Source organism: Erithacus rubecula (genome assembly GCF_903797595.1).
Source record: "Erithacus rubecula genome assembly, chromosome: 23".
Taxonomy (NCBI): domain Eukaryota; kingdom Metazoa; phylum Chordata; class Aves; order Passeriformes; family Muscicapidae; genus Erithacus; species Erithacus rubecula.
The window spans coordinates 5278355-5294299 of NC_136675.1; the positions used below are offsets into that span (position 1 = coordinate 5278355).

A 15945-nucleotide genomic window follows, 5' to 3' on the forward strand; every position below is an offset into this window, starting at 1 on the left:
CCCCCTCCACACCCAACCCGTGTTTCTCTCTCCCAGCCCCTCCCCACACCAAATTCTCTTTCCCCCCCTTCCCACCCCCCCCCACCAACCCAAATTCTCTCTCCCAGCCCCTCCCCACCCCAGACCCTGTGTTCTCTCTCCCAGCCCCTCCCCACACCCAAATTCTCCTCTCCCCCCCTCCCCACACCCAAATTCTCTCTCCCAGCCCCTCCCCACACCCAAATTCTCTCTCCCAGCCCCTCCCCACACCCAAATTCTCTCTCCCAGCCCCTCCCCACACCCAAATTCTCTCTCCCAGCCCCTCCCCACACCCAAATTCTCTCTCCCAGCCCCTCCCACACCCAATGTGTTCTCTCTCCCCAGCCCTTCCCCACACCCAAATTCTCCTCCGCCCTCCCCACACCCAAATTCCTCTCCCTCCCCCCCTCCCCACCCACACCAAATTCTCTCTCCCAGCCCTTCCCCACACCCAAATTCTCTCTCCCAGCCCCTCCCCACACCCAAATTCTCTCTCCCAGCCCCTCCCCACACCCAAAGTCTTTTCTAGCCCCCTCCCCACACCCAGACCCTGTGTCCTCTCCCTCCCAGCTGCTTCCCCACACCCAAATTCTCCCTCCCAGCCCCTTCCCCACACCCAAATTCTCTCTCCCAGCCCCTCCCCACACCCAGACCCTGTGTTCTCTCTCTCCCAGCCCCTCCCCCCACCCAAATTCTCTCTCCCAGCCCCTCCCCACACCAGTCTCTCTCTGTTTTCCCCAAGATTGACCAGGCAGCTGTGGTGACCCGGGCACTCCGTCCTTTGGCCGCAGGCTGGGCTCCACCTTCCGCCACGGGGACACCCTGCACTTCCAGTGCCAGCCTGCCTTCGAGCTCAAGGGCCACCAGAGCATCACCTGCCAAAAGAGCAGCCAGTGGTCTGCTCAGAAACCTGTGTGTGTGTGTAAGTCAGCCAGGAGGGCAGAGCAGCTCTGCTCAGGGGGTGGCACCTGCACAGCGGCACCTCCAGACAGCCTGGGACAGGTTTGGGTTAGCCCTGGGCAGGGCAGGGGGAGGGTTGGGCTCTCCCTGCTCTGCCCTGCCCAAAAATCAGTCCTTGGTGGTTGTGGTAGAGACAAGACACTGCCCAATTCAAGATTTGGACCTGGGTTTTGTTTGCAGAGGGAGATTTGGGCTCACCGTGCCCTGCCCAAAAATGAGTCCTTGGTGGTTGTGACACAGACAGGACATTGCCAGATCCATTTGGGCTCTCCGTGCTCTACTCTGCCCAAAAATCAGTCCTTGGTGGTTGTCACACAGGACACTGCCAGATCTATGATTTAAACCTGGTTTTTGTTTGCAGAGGGAAATTTGAGCTCTCCCTACCCTACTCTGCCCAAAAAATCAGTCCTTGGTGGCTGTGGGCATAGCCAAATCCACAATTTAAATCTGAATTCTGTTTGCAGAGGGGATTTGGGTGGAGCTGGGCTCTCTTGCAGAGGGAGATTTGGGCTCTCCTTGCCCTGCCCTGCCCAAAAGTCAGTCCTTGGTGGTTGTGGCATAGACAGGGCATGGCCAAATCCACAATTTAAATCTGAATTCTGTTTACAGAGGGAGATTTGGGCTGTGTTGGGCTCTCCCTGCTCTACTCTGCCAAAAAATCAGTCCTTGGTGGTTGTGGCACAGACAGAACATTGCTAAATCCAAGATTTAAATCTGGGTTCTGTTTGCAGAGGGAGATTTGGGCTGTGTTGGGCTCTCCTTGCCCTGCCCTGCCCAAAAATGAGTCCTTGGTGGCTGTGGCACAGACAGGACACTGCCAAATCCAAGATTTAAACCTCATTTTTGTTTTTGGCCCCTCAGTTTTCCCTCATGGTCCCACACCCTCCTCCTGCTGGGTCTCAGTTTTTCATTTGAGTTCTCAGCAGGTTGGGGATGTTCTGCTCTCCCTGGTGACTCAGGATCACATTTTGGGATGGAAATGGGAGTTACTGCACAGTCCTCATGGAGGTTTAATATCCCTGGTGTTCTCTGTGGATAAATTGGGCAATTTGCTTTATTGCCCTGACAGGACCTTGCTGGGTTTGGACACTGCCACAACTCCCACCACCAGCTCTGTTTCCTCAGCTGTGACAACCTCACTCTTCTTTTTATCTCTTTTCTACCTTGGCTCTGTTAAAACTTGGAGCAGGGTCTGTGCAGGGGCACCAGAATGAGCCTGAAAAAATCAGGAGAGGGAAATGCAGCTGAGGGAGGGGAGGATGGAGAGGGGGAAAAGCAGAAATGTTGTTTTTGGAAGTGCAGGTGACAAACTGGGTGAGATTCCAGTGGAAATGTGGTGTGGAAGGAGCTGATCCATGCAAAGGATGGAGCTGGGGGAGGAAAAATGAGATTCTGCAGAGCTGGATGAGGGTCTGGAGGAACTGGGGGAAGGTGGAAAACCAGTTTGAAGTCAGTGCCTTTCCTTGCAAACACTGATTTAAGCTCAGAGAAATGCCTGGGGAAAAGCAATTCCTCTGAGTCACCATTTCCAGGTGCCATCCCTTCCTTCCTGTTTGGTTTTCTTTTGTGGTTTTGTTGGTTTTCTTGATTTTTTTTTTGTAAGCGAATCAGCTGGAGGTGCTGCTGAGGAAATACTGGAGTTTTTCCTGATTATCTGAAGTGTTAGACTGGTTCTGTGCTGCTTTTTCCTTTTAATTTCCCAGAATTTCAGGTGACTTTGGACACCTTGGTGTGGTTAAGGCTCGTGCTGAGTGTTGGGGGTGAGAATAAAACCTGTGATTTGTGCTCAGGTCATAGCAGAATAAATATTGATAAACATTGATATTGATCAAAGCATGGCAGGAATCTTGCAGTTCAAATAATTCCAGTGTGATCTGCTCTCTGTGGTTTTTGGGATATTTGTGGATCAATGAGGCAACGTGGAGGCAGTGGGGAAAAAAATATCTCCCATCTCTGTGAAATTTGGGGCTCTGAGGGTTTGCTTTGGTGAAATTTGGGGCTCTGAGGGTTTGCTTTGGTGAAATTCAGGGCTCTGTTCCTATGGGATTTGGGAGTCTGGTTGTTTTTGGGGTGTCTGGGGGTGTGTTCCTCTAAAATATGAGTGTCTGGGTGTTCCCTTCTGCAGAATGTCAGTGTCTGGCTGCCTATTTCTGTAAAATTTGGGGTTTGGGGTGTTTATTTCTGTACAATTTGAGTGCCTGAGTGTTTATTTCTGTACAATTTGATTGCCTGGATGGCTGTTTCTGTGCAGTTGTGTGTATCTGGGTGTCTGTTCCTGTTCAATTTGAGTGTCTGGGTGTTTATTTCTGCAAAATTTGGGTGTCTGTGCCTGTTTAATTTGGGTGTCTGAATCTTTATTTCTGTATAATTTGAGTGTCTGGGTGTTTGTTCCTGTACAATTTGAGTATCTGGGTGTTTATTTCTGTTCAATTTGAGTATCTGTGAGTTTATTTCTGTTCAATTTGGGTGTCTGGGAGTTTATTTCTGTACAATTTGGATGTCTGTGTGTCTGTTCCTGTTCAATTTGAGTATCTGGGTGTTTATTTCTGTACAATTTGAGTATCTGAATGTTTATTTCTGTTCAATTTGGATGTCTGGATGTTAATTTCTGTACAATTTGGGGGTCTGGGTGTTTATTTCTGTTCAATTTGGGTCTCTTTCTGACAAGTTGAGTGTCTGGCTGTGGGTGATGACTGAACTTCTTCTCTCTGTCCTGCACCATCCTGCACTAGAATCAGCCCTGTAGTTCTGTTGTGTTAAAAATGGCATTTCCAGGGTTGGGGAATGTTGTGTCTGCCACAGGCCAGGGCAGTTCCACACCCAGAACTCGATTTTATCCAGAATTTGTTTTTTTTTTTTAGCAAAACAGGTATTGGATAAATATCCCTGAAGGAAAACCCTTGTGCTCCCTCAGCTGAGGTCTGTGCTCTGACTTGGGGATGGAACATTCCAGCTGAAATTCCCTGTGCCTGAGGAGATTATTCAGTTTATAATCAGAGAATCATCTCCATAATTCCAGCTCTGGGGTTGCTCTCACTGTGCAGAGCATGGAGGATGTGGTGAGAAACATTCCAGAGCTGCCAAAACCTCCAAATCCAGACTGGGAATTTCCAACAAAACCCCTCATTTTCTGATTTTATTTCCCCCCAAAATTGACTCCAGGAGGTTTATTTGGCAGAAAAAGCCAAGTGCTGCTGGGGGGGTTGTGCAGTGAGAGAATCTTACAGGGATTTTTGTTCTTCCCTTCTGCAGTTTTCTCTGGCTGCTTGACCCGTTCATGGGGGATGGTTGTGTCATTGATGTGACAATAAATGTCATTGTCACCACCCTGGGCAGCAAAGGCAGCGATCCTGCCAGCTCTGGGGTTCCAGGGAATGACAGAATTCTTGCTGCAGGTTCATTTTGCTGGGATCACACCTGGGAAATCCAGGTTTTTCTGGACCCGCCTCGTGTTTGAGTGAAATGGTGTTGGAGGAGAAGGAGGGGATTTGTGCCCCAAAAAATCCTGGGGGAGGTTCTGCACTGAGCCCAGCAGGGCTTGGCATTGCTCAGCAGAGTTTTGGGATTAATGTGGTCAATCCTGGCAGTGTTTGGGTTTGGGATAAATCTGTTCATTCCTGGGAATGTTTGAATGGATTTGGGATTAATCTGTTCATTCCTGGGAATGTTTGAATGGATTTGGGATTAATATGATCAGTCCTGGCAATGTTTGGGTTTAGGATAAATCTCTTCATTCCTGGCAGTGTTTGATTTGATTTGGGATAAATCTGTTCATTCCTGGCAATGTTTGATTTGGTTTAGGATTAATCTGCTCATTCCTGGCAATGTTTGAATGGATTAGGAACCATCACATTTATTTCTGGAAATGTTTGGGTTTAGGATTATTCTGTTCATTCCTGGCAATGTTTGAATTGAACATACTCATTTCTGGAAATGTTTGATTTGATTTGGGAATAAATCTGTTCATTCCTGGGAATTGGAATGGATTGGGAATAAACATACTCATTTCTGGAAGTGTTTGGGTTTGGGATGAATGTGGTCATTCCTGGGAATGTTTGGGTTTGGGACAAATCAGTTAATTCCTGGGAATGTTTGAATGGATTTGAGATTAATGTGGTCATTCCTGGCAGTGTTTGGGTTTGGGGATAAATCTGTTCATTCCTGGGAATATTTTAATGGATTGGGAACCGTCATATTCATTTCTAGAAGTGTTTGGGTTTGGTATTAATCTGTTCATTCCTGAGAATTTTTGAGTGGATTGGGAACAAACACATTCATTCCTGGCACTGTTTGATTTGTTTTAGGATAAATCTGTTCATTCCTGGGAATGTTTGAATGGATTTGGAACCATCACATTCATTTCTGGAAGTGTTTGGGTTTAGGATTAATCTGTTCATTCCTGGGAATTTGAATGGATTGGGAACAAACATATTCATTTCTGGAAGTGTTTGGGTTTGGGATGAATGTGGTCATTCCTGGGAATGTTTGGGTTTGGGATAAATCAGTTAATTCCTGGGAATCTTTGAATGGATTTGGGATTAATGTGATCAATCCTGGCAGTGTTTGGGTTTAGGATAAATCTCTTCATTCCTGGCAGTGTTTGATTTGGTTTGGGATAAATCTGTTCATTCCTGGGAATGTTTGAATGAATTGTGAACCATCACATTCATTTCTGGAAGTGTTTGGGTTTGGGATTAATGTGGTCATTCCTGGGAATGTTTGGGATAAATCAGTTAATTCCTGGCAATGTTTGGGTTTGGGGATAAATCTGTTCATTCCTGGGAATGTTTGAATGGATTTGGAGCAAATATTAATTTCTGGAATTGTTTGGGTTTGGGATTAATGTGGTCATTCCTGGCAGTGTTTGATTGGTTTTAGGATAAATCTCTTTACTCCTGGGAATGTTTGAATGGATTTGGGATTAATGTGTGCATTCCTGTGAATGTTTGAGTGGAACATACTCATGTCTGGCAATGTTTGATTTGGTTTGGGATAAATTTGCTCATTCCTGGGAATTAGAATGGACTGGGAACCATCACATTCATTACTGGAACTGTTTGGGTTTGGGATAAATCTGTTCATTTCTGGACATGTTTGAATGGGTTTGGGATAAATCTGTTCATTTCTGGACATGTTTGATTTGGTTTGGGATAAATCTGCTCATTCCTGGGAATATTTGAATGGATTGTGAACCATCACATTCATTTCTGGAAGTGTTTGGATTTTGGATAAATGTGGTCATTCCTGGGAATATTTGAATGTATTTGGGACAAAATGTGTTTGTGGATTTGGGATAAATTATTCATTGCTGGGTATATTTTAATGGATTTGGGATCAATGTGTCCATTAACATTCCACTTATTCCTGCCAAAATAATCTGCCACAGGGAAGAGCTGGCTGCCCAAAAGTGTCCCCCCTGCCCCTGGTGGAGCCCCCAGCACATCCCAGGTCCTGCAGCTGGATCCCATCCAGGCTGAGATGAGTCCCTGGGGACCATCCTCACCTCCCTGCAGGAGCAGCAAATCCCTGGGGAATGCTCCTCCTGGCCCTGGCAGATCCAGCAGTGCTGGCAGGCAGGATTCCCCTGGTCCTGCATCCCTGTGGGATTGTGGCTGCTGTTCACAGCCTTGTTCCACTCTCAGAGCCCTGTGAGACCCTTCCCTTCCTCCCCCAGCCCCCTTTCTGCAGCTCTGCTCCAGCACAGGAGCTTTCAGTGTTGGCTCCAACACTGAGCTGGGCAGGAATCATTCCTGCACCTTCCCAGTGCCAGGGAATTGCCCTGGAATTGTCCCCCACCAGCTCCTCAGCCTGGTTTGGTTTTTTGTTAGTTTTTTATTTGTTTTTATTGTTGTTGGTTTTGTTTAGGGTTTTTTTTTGTCTGTTTTTTGTTTTGGGGGGGATTTTTTTGTTTGTTTTTTGGGGGGTTTTTTGTTATTGTTTGTGGTTTGTTGGATTTTTTTGTTTTGGTTTTGTTTGGGTATTTTGTGTTTCTCCATTTCTGCATTTCCACATTTCCCCATTTTCTTATTTCCCCATTTCCCCATTTTCCCATTTTCTTTTTTCCCCATTTCCTCATTTTTCCCATTTCCCTGTTTCCCCATTTCCCCCATTTTCCCCATTTCCTAATTTTCTTCATTTTCCCCATTTCCCATTTTCTTTTTTCCCCATTTCCCATTTTCTTGTTTCCCCATTTCCCCATTCCCTGCTCCTGCCAGGAATTGTTCTGTGGGTTCCTCCTCCTCACCCCCACCTGAGGTGACCCTGGCTTTCCCAGGGGGTTGTGTCTGTCCCTCCCAGTGTCCCCAAGATGGAATGTGGGGTCTGGCACTGCCATCATCCCCCTGAGCCCAGGGGGATGCCATATTTAACCCCTCACATGCAGGATTTGGGGAAGCTGCAGTGGGACATTCCCACTTCTGTGCTGGAGTTTGATGGGGCTGGGTTTATTTTTTGGGATCTTTCTGCTGCTCCCCACGAGCAGAGCTGAGGTGTGGCCACGTTGAGGGGAGCAGTGCCCTCACCCCATATATTTTGGGGTGCCCAAGGGGGGTCAGCAGTCATTCCTCATGCACTTGTGGGGTCAGGAATGTGTGGGACAGCCCCATCCCAGCCTGCAGCACCTGGCAGAGGAGGGAGGAGCTGCCAAACCCCACAGGGGTGAACAGCAGCACCACGAGGCTTTTTTGGACCCAGAAAAACAATCCTCCACTTGTGGGCAGTGCAGAAATTCCCAAGGGAGGCTGCTGGGAGAGGAAATGCTGGGAATTTGGGAGAGATCTTGGTGCACATCCCAGGGCAGGAGCCAGCCCAGCCCTGTCCCACGGGGGATCAGCAGCTCCCAGAAAGTTCTAAAAAACTTCAGCTCATTCCCAAAGCCAGTCCCTGCTCCTGCTGGAGTGGGTGGCAGTGAAACCTGCTCTTCCCTGCACATCTATTTTAAATTCAGTGATATTTTCCTCAAGGTTTGGTTCCCAAATTGGTTTTCATTCTTCTGCTCATACCTGCAGCCCTGTCCCCAGACTGAGCTGAGTTTTGTTGCTCTGAAATAACAAAACCCTCCCAGTTAATTTTGCTCCCAGCTCCTTCCCTCACCTCCCACTTGCCCTGTGGTGCTGCAGGGTTTTCAGGAGGAAAAAGGCACCATGAGATGCAGATTTTTTTTTTTTCCCATTGGAATAACAGATGCAGAAAGAGGAAAATACAAAATGTGAAGCACTTTGCTGCCCAGCTGGAGCAGTGCCCTGAGCTTCCAGCACTGCCAGCTTTTCCCAGGTCAGGAATGTCAGGAATTAACCTGCTTTTCCAGTCCATCATCAAGTCCTGCCTAGAAGAGGGATTTTTGGAAAAAAAAGGAAATGCAAGGCAGAAAATCCACTCCTGTCTGCCAGCTCTCTTCCAAGAGGTCAGAGTCTATGTCAGCAGGATCTGAAAACTGGGAGGAAAGTCTGGAATTTTGGATTGTTTCTGTGAAAACTGCAATTATTCCAGTGATTCCCTGCTTGGTTTTTAGCTCCTGACCCTGGTGCCTTTCCTGCTCCTGTGGTGTGACCTGTTCTTGGGATCAGCCCTGGATATTCCTGCAGGATCAGCAGGGATGGAGTGTCTGGAGCCAGGAATGGAACAGGGGTGGTTTGGGAGGAGGCAGGATCTGGGGAAGGCAGAAAAAAAGAAGAGAAGAGAAGAGAAGAGAAGAGAAGAGAAGAGAAGAGAAGAGAAGAGAAGAGAAGAGAAGAGAAGAGAAGAGAAGAGAAGAGAAGAGAAGAGAAGAGAAGAGAAGAGAAGAGAAGAGAAGAGAAGAGAAGAGAAGAGAAGAGAAGAGAAGAGAAGAGAAGAGAAGAGAAGAGAAGAGAAGAGAAGAGAAGAGAAGAGAAGAGAAGAGAAGGGCTGCTGGGATTTCTCCTGCCTGATCCATGTTCACATCCATGTCCTTCTCCTAAGGGAAGGACCAGGGAGCTGCTCCTTCATTGTTTCACTGCTCTAAACCAAGGCAGAGTCCTGATGATGTTTGTGATAATTTGAATAAATCCCTGTGCTGGTTCATTCATGACATGGTCTCACTGCTCTTTGATTTATTCTGCATTTAATTAAGGGATTTTTCTCATTGCCTTTGCAGTAACTGGTCAGCAATTGACAAATTGACAAATACAACAATTATTGACAAAATATAAGAATTATGGACAGAATCAGCTTCGTAGCCTGTGCTGTGCACATCATGAAATGGCCTCTCCTGGCATTTAAAAAGGGTAATAAATATTAATTGCAGCCAGGGATGGGCAGCAGGGCTGGCCTCTGTCATGTTGAGAGTGACTCCTGCTGCTCTTTGGGATGTCTCCCACCTTTCCAGCTGCCATCATCTTCCTCCTGACAGCCTGGCCCTGCCTGTGACATGTTAAACAGCTCTGCTTTATCCCAGTGCCACTCCAGGGAGGCTGATGTGGATCCCAGAGCCAGAGCTGAAACCTCCTTCTACAGTCAGGAAAAACCTCCTACCACAGTGAAGAAAAACCTTCTTCTACAGCGAGGGGAAATCTTCCACAGTGAGGAAAAGCCTCCTTCCATGAGGGGATAAACTTCTTTCTACAGTGAGGAAAAACTTTCCACAGTGAGGAAAAACTTCCTTCCATGGTGAGGAAGAATTTTCTACCACAGTGAAGAAAAACCTTCTACCACAGTGATTAAAAACCTTCCACAGTGAGGAAAAACCTCCTTTTACAGTGAAGAAAAACTTCCTTCTACAGTGAGGGAAAATATTCCACAGTGAGGAAAAACCTCCTTTCACAGTAAAGAAAAACTTCCTTTCACAGTGAAGAAAATTTCCTTTCACAATGAGGAAAAACCTTCTTCCATGGTGAGGATAAACTTCCTTCTACAGGAAAAACCATCCACAATGAGGAAAAACTTTCCACAGCGAGGAAAAACCTCCTTCCACAGTGAGGAAAATAAATGTGATGAAAAACCTTCCACAGTGATGAAAAACCTCCTCTGCTTCAAAAGATGAAGAAAATCATCATCTCACAGCCTGTTTATGAGCCCTGTGGCTCCCTGGGCTGATTTTCCCCTCTGGAATGTGATCCCAGCTCCCCTCCCCAGCAAGGAGAGTTTTCCTTGGGTCAGTGCCCTTGGTCCTGCAGCTCCAACCTGCCTTTATCCTCTCTGATCTTATGGAAAATCAAAATCCTCATTTACTTCCCCTGCAGTGGAGACTCGTGGAGGTTTTTTGGTTTATTTTTATCAGCTCTTCTTTAATCTGTCACTTTGTTTTATCTGGCAAAGGTTAATTTTATATTCTTCCCTCGCTCTGCTCCTCTCCCCTTTTGTCAGCAAGTCCTTTGTTGTTTTATTTTCTGAACTGGTGGCTGCACCTCTGTCTTGCTGGGCTGCTGGAGGTCCTGGCTGAATGCTAATTCACCCCTTTGGATTTAAAAATTTAGAGGAGACACCTCATCCCTGCTCATGAGACGTTTCCCTGGGTGCTAATGCATTTATTTTCAATTTTCCTGAGGCAGATTACACCATGCTTATGCTGACAGAATTATTTGACAGCATCCCCTGATATTTCAGCTGGGAGAGAGAGAGCCCAAAAAAAAAAAAAATCCTGAGGATGTTTTGCAGTTTGTTTTCTCTTTAATCTGCTCTCTTTGTGGCTGAGAGCAGGGAATGGATTGTGCAGCTCCGTGGCCTTGATAACGTCACGGGAACATTGGAATTACTTGATCCAAGCCCATTAAATGGTGAGGGGAGACAGAGGGAAAATAACAGAGGGAGGCAGAGCAGTGATCCAAATAATTGTCTAAATGCCAACCCCAAGCCAGGCTCATCCTCTGTGCCAGGAATTAGGGAGATGGATGTTCCCAATAATGGGTTTTACCAGGGGTGGTGATGGGGAAAAAGGATGAGCAAAGCATCCATACATAAAATATCCCAAAGTTTGGGCAGGTAGCACTTCAAAGGCAGCCTTGCCTTCCCAAATTAATGGGCCTTGCAGCTGCAGCCTGGGATGGATTGAACCCCTGGAGAGCTGGAGGGGTTTTCATGCATGCTCTTCCCTCAGCTTTGTTTTAAGCCTGGTTTTAATTATTTCCAGGCAGGGACAGCCTGGTTGGGTGTCTCTTTTTGGGAACCAGCAGAAGTCAGGGGTTTATTTGTGGTGGGAAGAGCTTTCCCTCCACCAGGGCTGCAGATTCCTCTGGTTTGTCCCAACCCTTGGCACTTGGGAATGTTCTTGGGCTGTTCCTGCATCTCCCAGTGCTCAGCCAGGTGTAAACGACTTCCCAAGGACACAAAGAATGAAAATTAACCCACAGCTCCTTCTCCAAGGACTCCATTTGCTGCTGTATCCCACAGTTATTCCCTGTGGGATGGATGGAGGGGGTTTGCTGAATGCAGTGGGTGAACCTGCAGAGGAGAAAGGGGGAAAATGAACTCAGCAGATGGAAAGAGTGGCTGAGAATTCAGATTTTATTGTAAGCAAGGCCTGAGGAGTCTGCAGCACCCTGGGGATGGATGTGGGGGACAGAGCTGAGCCAGGGGAGGCTGGAGCAGTTTCTGAGCTGGTTCCTTGCTCCATGTTCTGTGGCTTGGCCACAGCAGAAAATGTTCAGGCAAAACCTGACTCGTTTCGTGCTGGTTTTATTTTGTACCAGCTCAAGTCACCCGCTGGATTCTTGGGAGGTTTTTCTAGGGGATGTGCAGAATTCACCTGGAAAATGCCAGATCCCACCTAAGAGCATTTTCATCCTGCTGCTAAAGAAACCTGGGAGGGACTGGAAAATGGCAAATCCACCCAAAATCCCAAAGAACGGGTGTTTTTCCTATCCCAATAATAAAAGATTCTGATTTAGGGGTGACCAAAAGATTCCAATTTTGTAATGACCAAAAGATTCTGATTTAGATGTGGTCAGAAGATTCTGATTTAGTGATGAGAAAAGATTCTGATTTAGTTGTGATCAGAAGATTCTGATTTAGTGATGACCAAAATATTCTAATTTAGAGATGGCCAAAAGCTTCTGATTAATGATGACCAAAAGATTCCAATTTAGTCATGACCAAAAGCTTCTGATTTAGTTATGATCAAAATATTCTAATTTAGAGATGACCAACAGCTTCTGATTAATGATGACCAAAAGATTCTGATTCAGTTGAGATCAGAAGATTCTGATTTAGTCATGACCAAAAGCTTCTGATTTAGTGATGATCAAAAGATTCTGATTAATGATGACCAAAAGATTCTGATTAATGATGACCAAAATATTCTGATTGAGTGATGACCAAAAGCTTCCCTGCTGCTCCTGTGAAGGGAGGGAATTAAAGAATTAATGGAAGGGAAGCAATGGAAGATCCAGGGTGGTATTTTCCCCTCATGGTTTCTGATCCAGGTGAAATGTCTGATATTCCTGTGATATCCCAAGTTCTGGCAGTCAGATCACTCCCTGTATTTATAATCCAGAAGAGCAGGAGTTCCTGGGGATGCCCAGTGAGCACAGGGGCGGCCGTGGCGGGACTGATGCCACTTTCCCTTTGCAGTTTCCTGCTTTTTCAACTTCACCAGCCCGTCGGGCACCGTGCTGTCACCCAACTACCCCGAGGAGTACGGGAGCAGCCTGCACTGCGTGTGGCTCATCATCGCCAGCCCCGAGAGCAGGATCCACCTGGCCTTCAATGACTTTGACGTGGAGCCCCAGTTTGATTTCCTGGCTGTCAAGGACGGGGGAACGGCCGAGTCCCCAGTGCTGGGCACCTTCTCAGGGAGCCACATCCCCTCCTCGCTGACCAGCAGCGGCCACGTGGCCAGGCTGGAGTTCCAGACTGACCACTCCATGGAGAAGAGAGGTTTCAACATCACCTTCACCAGTGAGTGGCTGCCTGAAAACACAGGCCAGGCAAAATTAAGGGGGGGAAAAAGCAGTATATTTATATTTATTTTTATTTTTATTTTTATATTTATTTTTATTTTTAAATTTATTTTTATTTTTAAAATTTATTTTTATATTTATATATTTATATTTATATATTTATATTTATTTATTATTTACATTTATTTATCCTTTTTATCCCAATTTCCCTCTCTCTTTCCCCATTGCTGAGGTACTTGAGAGGCACAGACTTCCCAAACACCTGATACCTGAGATTCCCCTCTAATGTTCAACCCTCTCTTTTAATTTTTAGTTTTTATAAAATTCATGGGTTTTCCCCATTGCTTCTATCAATATCCACTTTCATTTCTCAGCAAACCTACAGTTTGTTTGTAAAGGCAAATATCTTTTTCCATTCATCCATCAGTGGAATCCATCCCATTGTTCTTTTTATCTCTCAGTGCTGGTTTCATCTACCAGCAGACCCACAGCTTGTTTGTAAAGACAAATCCCTCATTCCTCTCAAGACCTTCAAGATCAAGTCCAACCCAGACCTAACACCTCAGCTGACCCATGGCACTGAGTGCCACATCCAGTCTTTTTTAACACATGAGGGATGGCAACTCCATCAGACAATTCCAATATTTTATCACTGTAAAAAATTTTTTCCTGCCTATATTAGGAAAAAGCTTTTTATGGAAAGAGTAATAAAGTGCTGGAAAGATCCTGATTCTTCTCTTTCTTTTCCTCCTCCCTTTTCTTCCTCCCCTCTCTTTTCCTCCTCCCTTCTGCTCCTCCTCTCTCTTTTCCTCCTTTCCCTCTTCTTCCTCTCTTTTTCTCCTCTCTCTTCTCCTCCTTTCTTTCCCTCCTCCCTCTTCTCCTCATCCCTCTTTTCCTCCTCTCTTTTCCTCCTCCCTTTTCCTCCTCACTCTTCTCCTCCCCTCTTTTCCCCTGTGCCTTTTCCTCCTCCCTCTTTTCATCCTCTCTTTTCCTCCTCCCTCTTTTCATCCTCTCTTTTCCTCCTCTCTCTTCTCCTGCTCTCCCTTTTCCTCCTTCCTTTTCCTCCTCTCTTTTCCTCGCCTCTTTTCCTCCTCCTTTTTCCTCCTCTCTTCTCCTCCCTCTTATCCTCCTCCCTCTTATCCTACTCTCCTCTCCTCTCCTCTCCTCTCCTCTCCTCTCCTCTCCTCTCCTCTCCTCTCCTCTCCTCTCCTCTCCTCTCCTCTCCTCTCCTCTCCTCTCCTCTCCTCTCCTCTCCTCTCCTCTCCTCTCCTCTCCTCTCCTCATCCTCTCCTCTCCTCTCCTCTCCTCGCCTCTCCTCTCCTCTCCTCTCCTCTCCTCTCCTCTCCTCTCCTCTCCTCTCCTCTCCTCTCCTCTCCTCTCCTCTCCTCTCCTCTCCGCAGCGTTCCGGCACAACGAGTGCCCGGACCCCGGCGTTCCGGTGAACGGGAAGCGTTTTGGGGACAGCCTGCAGCTGGGCAGCTCCGTGTCCTTCCTGTGTGACGAGGGCTTCATCCGCACGCACGGCGCCGAGACCGTCACCTGCGTGCTGCAGGAGGGCAACGTGGTGTGGGACAACGCCGTGCTGCGCTGCGAAGGTGATGCTGGCGTGATGGTCTGAGAGCAGAGCCTGTGAGACTGAAACTTAGAAACACAGTTTAATAGGGGAAAAATAGAATACATGCTATAGTACAAAGGGAAAAACAGTGACAGGGTCAGAATCCAAGCTGACACAGTCAGTCAGTCAGGGTGGTGGCAGCAGTCCCATTCCATGGTGCTGCATCCTCCTGCAGTGGCAGATGTGGTTCAGCTGGAGCAGTGCTCCTGGAGAAGGTGCAATTTTCCTCTGAAGGTCCAGGGATGATGTGGAAAGGTCTGACTTTCCTCTGGAATCCAGTGGAAAGAAGGTACCTTGGTGTCCAAAATCTCAGTGTTTTACCTAATTAGGAAATGTTTGTTTCCTCCCCCTGGGTGGAGCATCTCCCAGTGGGATGATGTAATTTTATCAGTCATGCACTGGGACTCAATGGCCATTACCAGGAGATATCTCCTGGAGGGAGGATGGGCTGTGGGAAGATAAAGATGATTGCCCAGCTGGTTTAAAGATGGCCCATTAGCAGATAATGTGTGCCAGGAGAAAAGGGTCACTGCCACACCCAGTTTTAAACAATGTCCCATTAACAGGAGATAATTCCCACATAGATAAGAATCACTGCCACACCCAGTTTTAACAGTGGCCCATGAACAGGAGATATCTCCTGGAGGGAGGATGGGCTGTGGAAAGATAAAGATGATTGCCCAGCTGGTTTAAAGATGGCCCATTAGCAGAGGATATCTCCATGGAGATAAGGGTCACTGCCACACCTGCTTTAACAGATGACAGGTGACAGAATACAAACTTTTGGGCACATCTTTACATTGTAACCTGGTACACCAGGTCATCCCCGCCCTCCTGGGGTGGTTTGGGCATTAAAGATCCCATCCTGCCTCGTCCCATACCACTGTCCCTCCCAGGCTGCTCCTGTCCAGCCTGGCCTTATGAATTCCAGGGATTCAGGGGCAGCCACAGCTTCTCTGTGAATTCCAGAGATTTTCACTCAGCTCCTCCTCACCCTCACAGCCAAGAATCCCTTCCCAATATCTCCAGGTCTCCCCTTTCCCAGTTCAAAGCTGTTCCCTGTGTCCTGTCCCTCTATCCCTTGCCCCAAGTTCCTCTCCAGCTCTCCTGGAGCCTCTCCAGGCCCTGGAAGGAGCTATGAGCCCTCCCTGGAGCTTCTCTTCTCCAGGTGAACATTCCCAGCCTGGTGGGAGAGAGATTTTTCTCTTTTTTCTTCTCTCTTTATTCTCTGTCTTCTTCACTCTTTCTTCTCTCTTTTTATTTTTCTTATTCTTTCTTTTTCTCTCTTCTCTTCTTCTTCCCACCTCCTCTTCCCCTTCTCCTTTTCCTGTTCTCCAGGTGAACATTCCTGCAGGGACAGAGATTTTTTGGGAGAATTTTTCAGCTTTTTGGGATGCAGATCAGGGCTCTGCCTGTCAGGGTCTCACTCTCACATTCCATAGTGTCCAGCAAACACAAAATTCCAGGATTTTCCACACCTCTGGAAGGTGCTGTCTGCAT

At 47.0% G+C, this 15945-nt stretch overlaps 1 protein-coding gene across 1 annotated transcript in view; it reads left to right on the forward strand.

The window, feature by feature from the left end:
* The window catches only part of CSMD2 (CUB and Sushi multiple domains 2), a gene marked incomplete at its 3' end in the record, with an annotated part of 261650 nt that overhangs the window by 144893 nt on the left and 100812 nt on the right, over positions 1-15945 (forward strand). The window contains exons 14-16 of the mRNA XM_079325862.1: positions 770-940; positions 12502-12828; positions 14231-14425. Of these exons, the coding sequence (XP_079181988.1) occupies positions 770-940; positions 12502-12828; positions 14231-14425 (693 nt within the window). The remainder of the gene's footprint in view (positions 1-769; positions 941-12501; positions 12829-14230; positions 14426-15945) is intronic.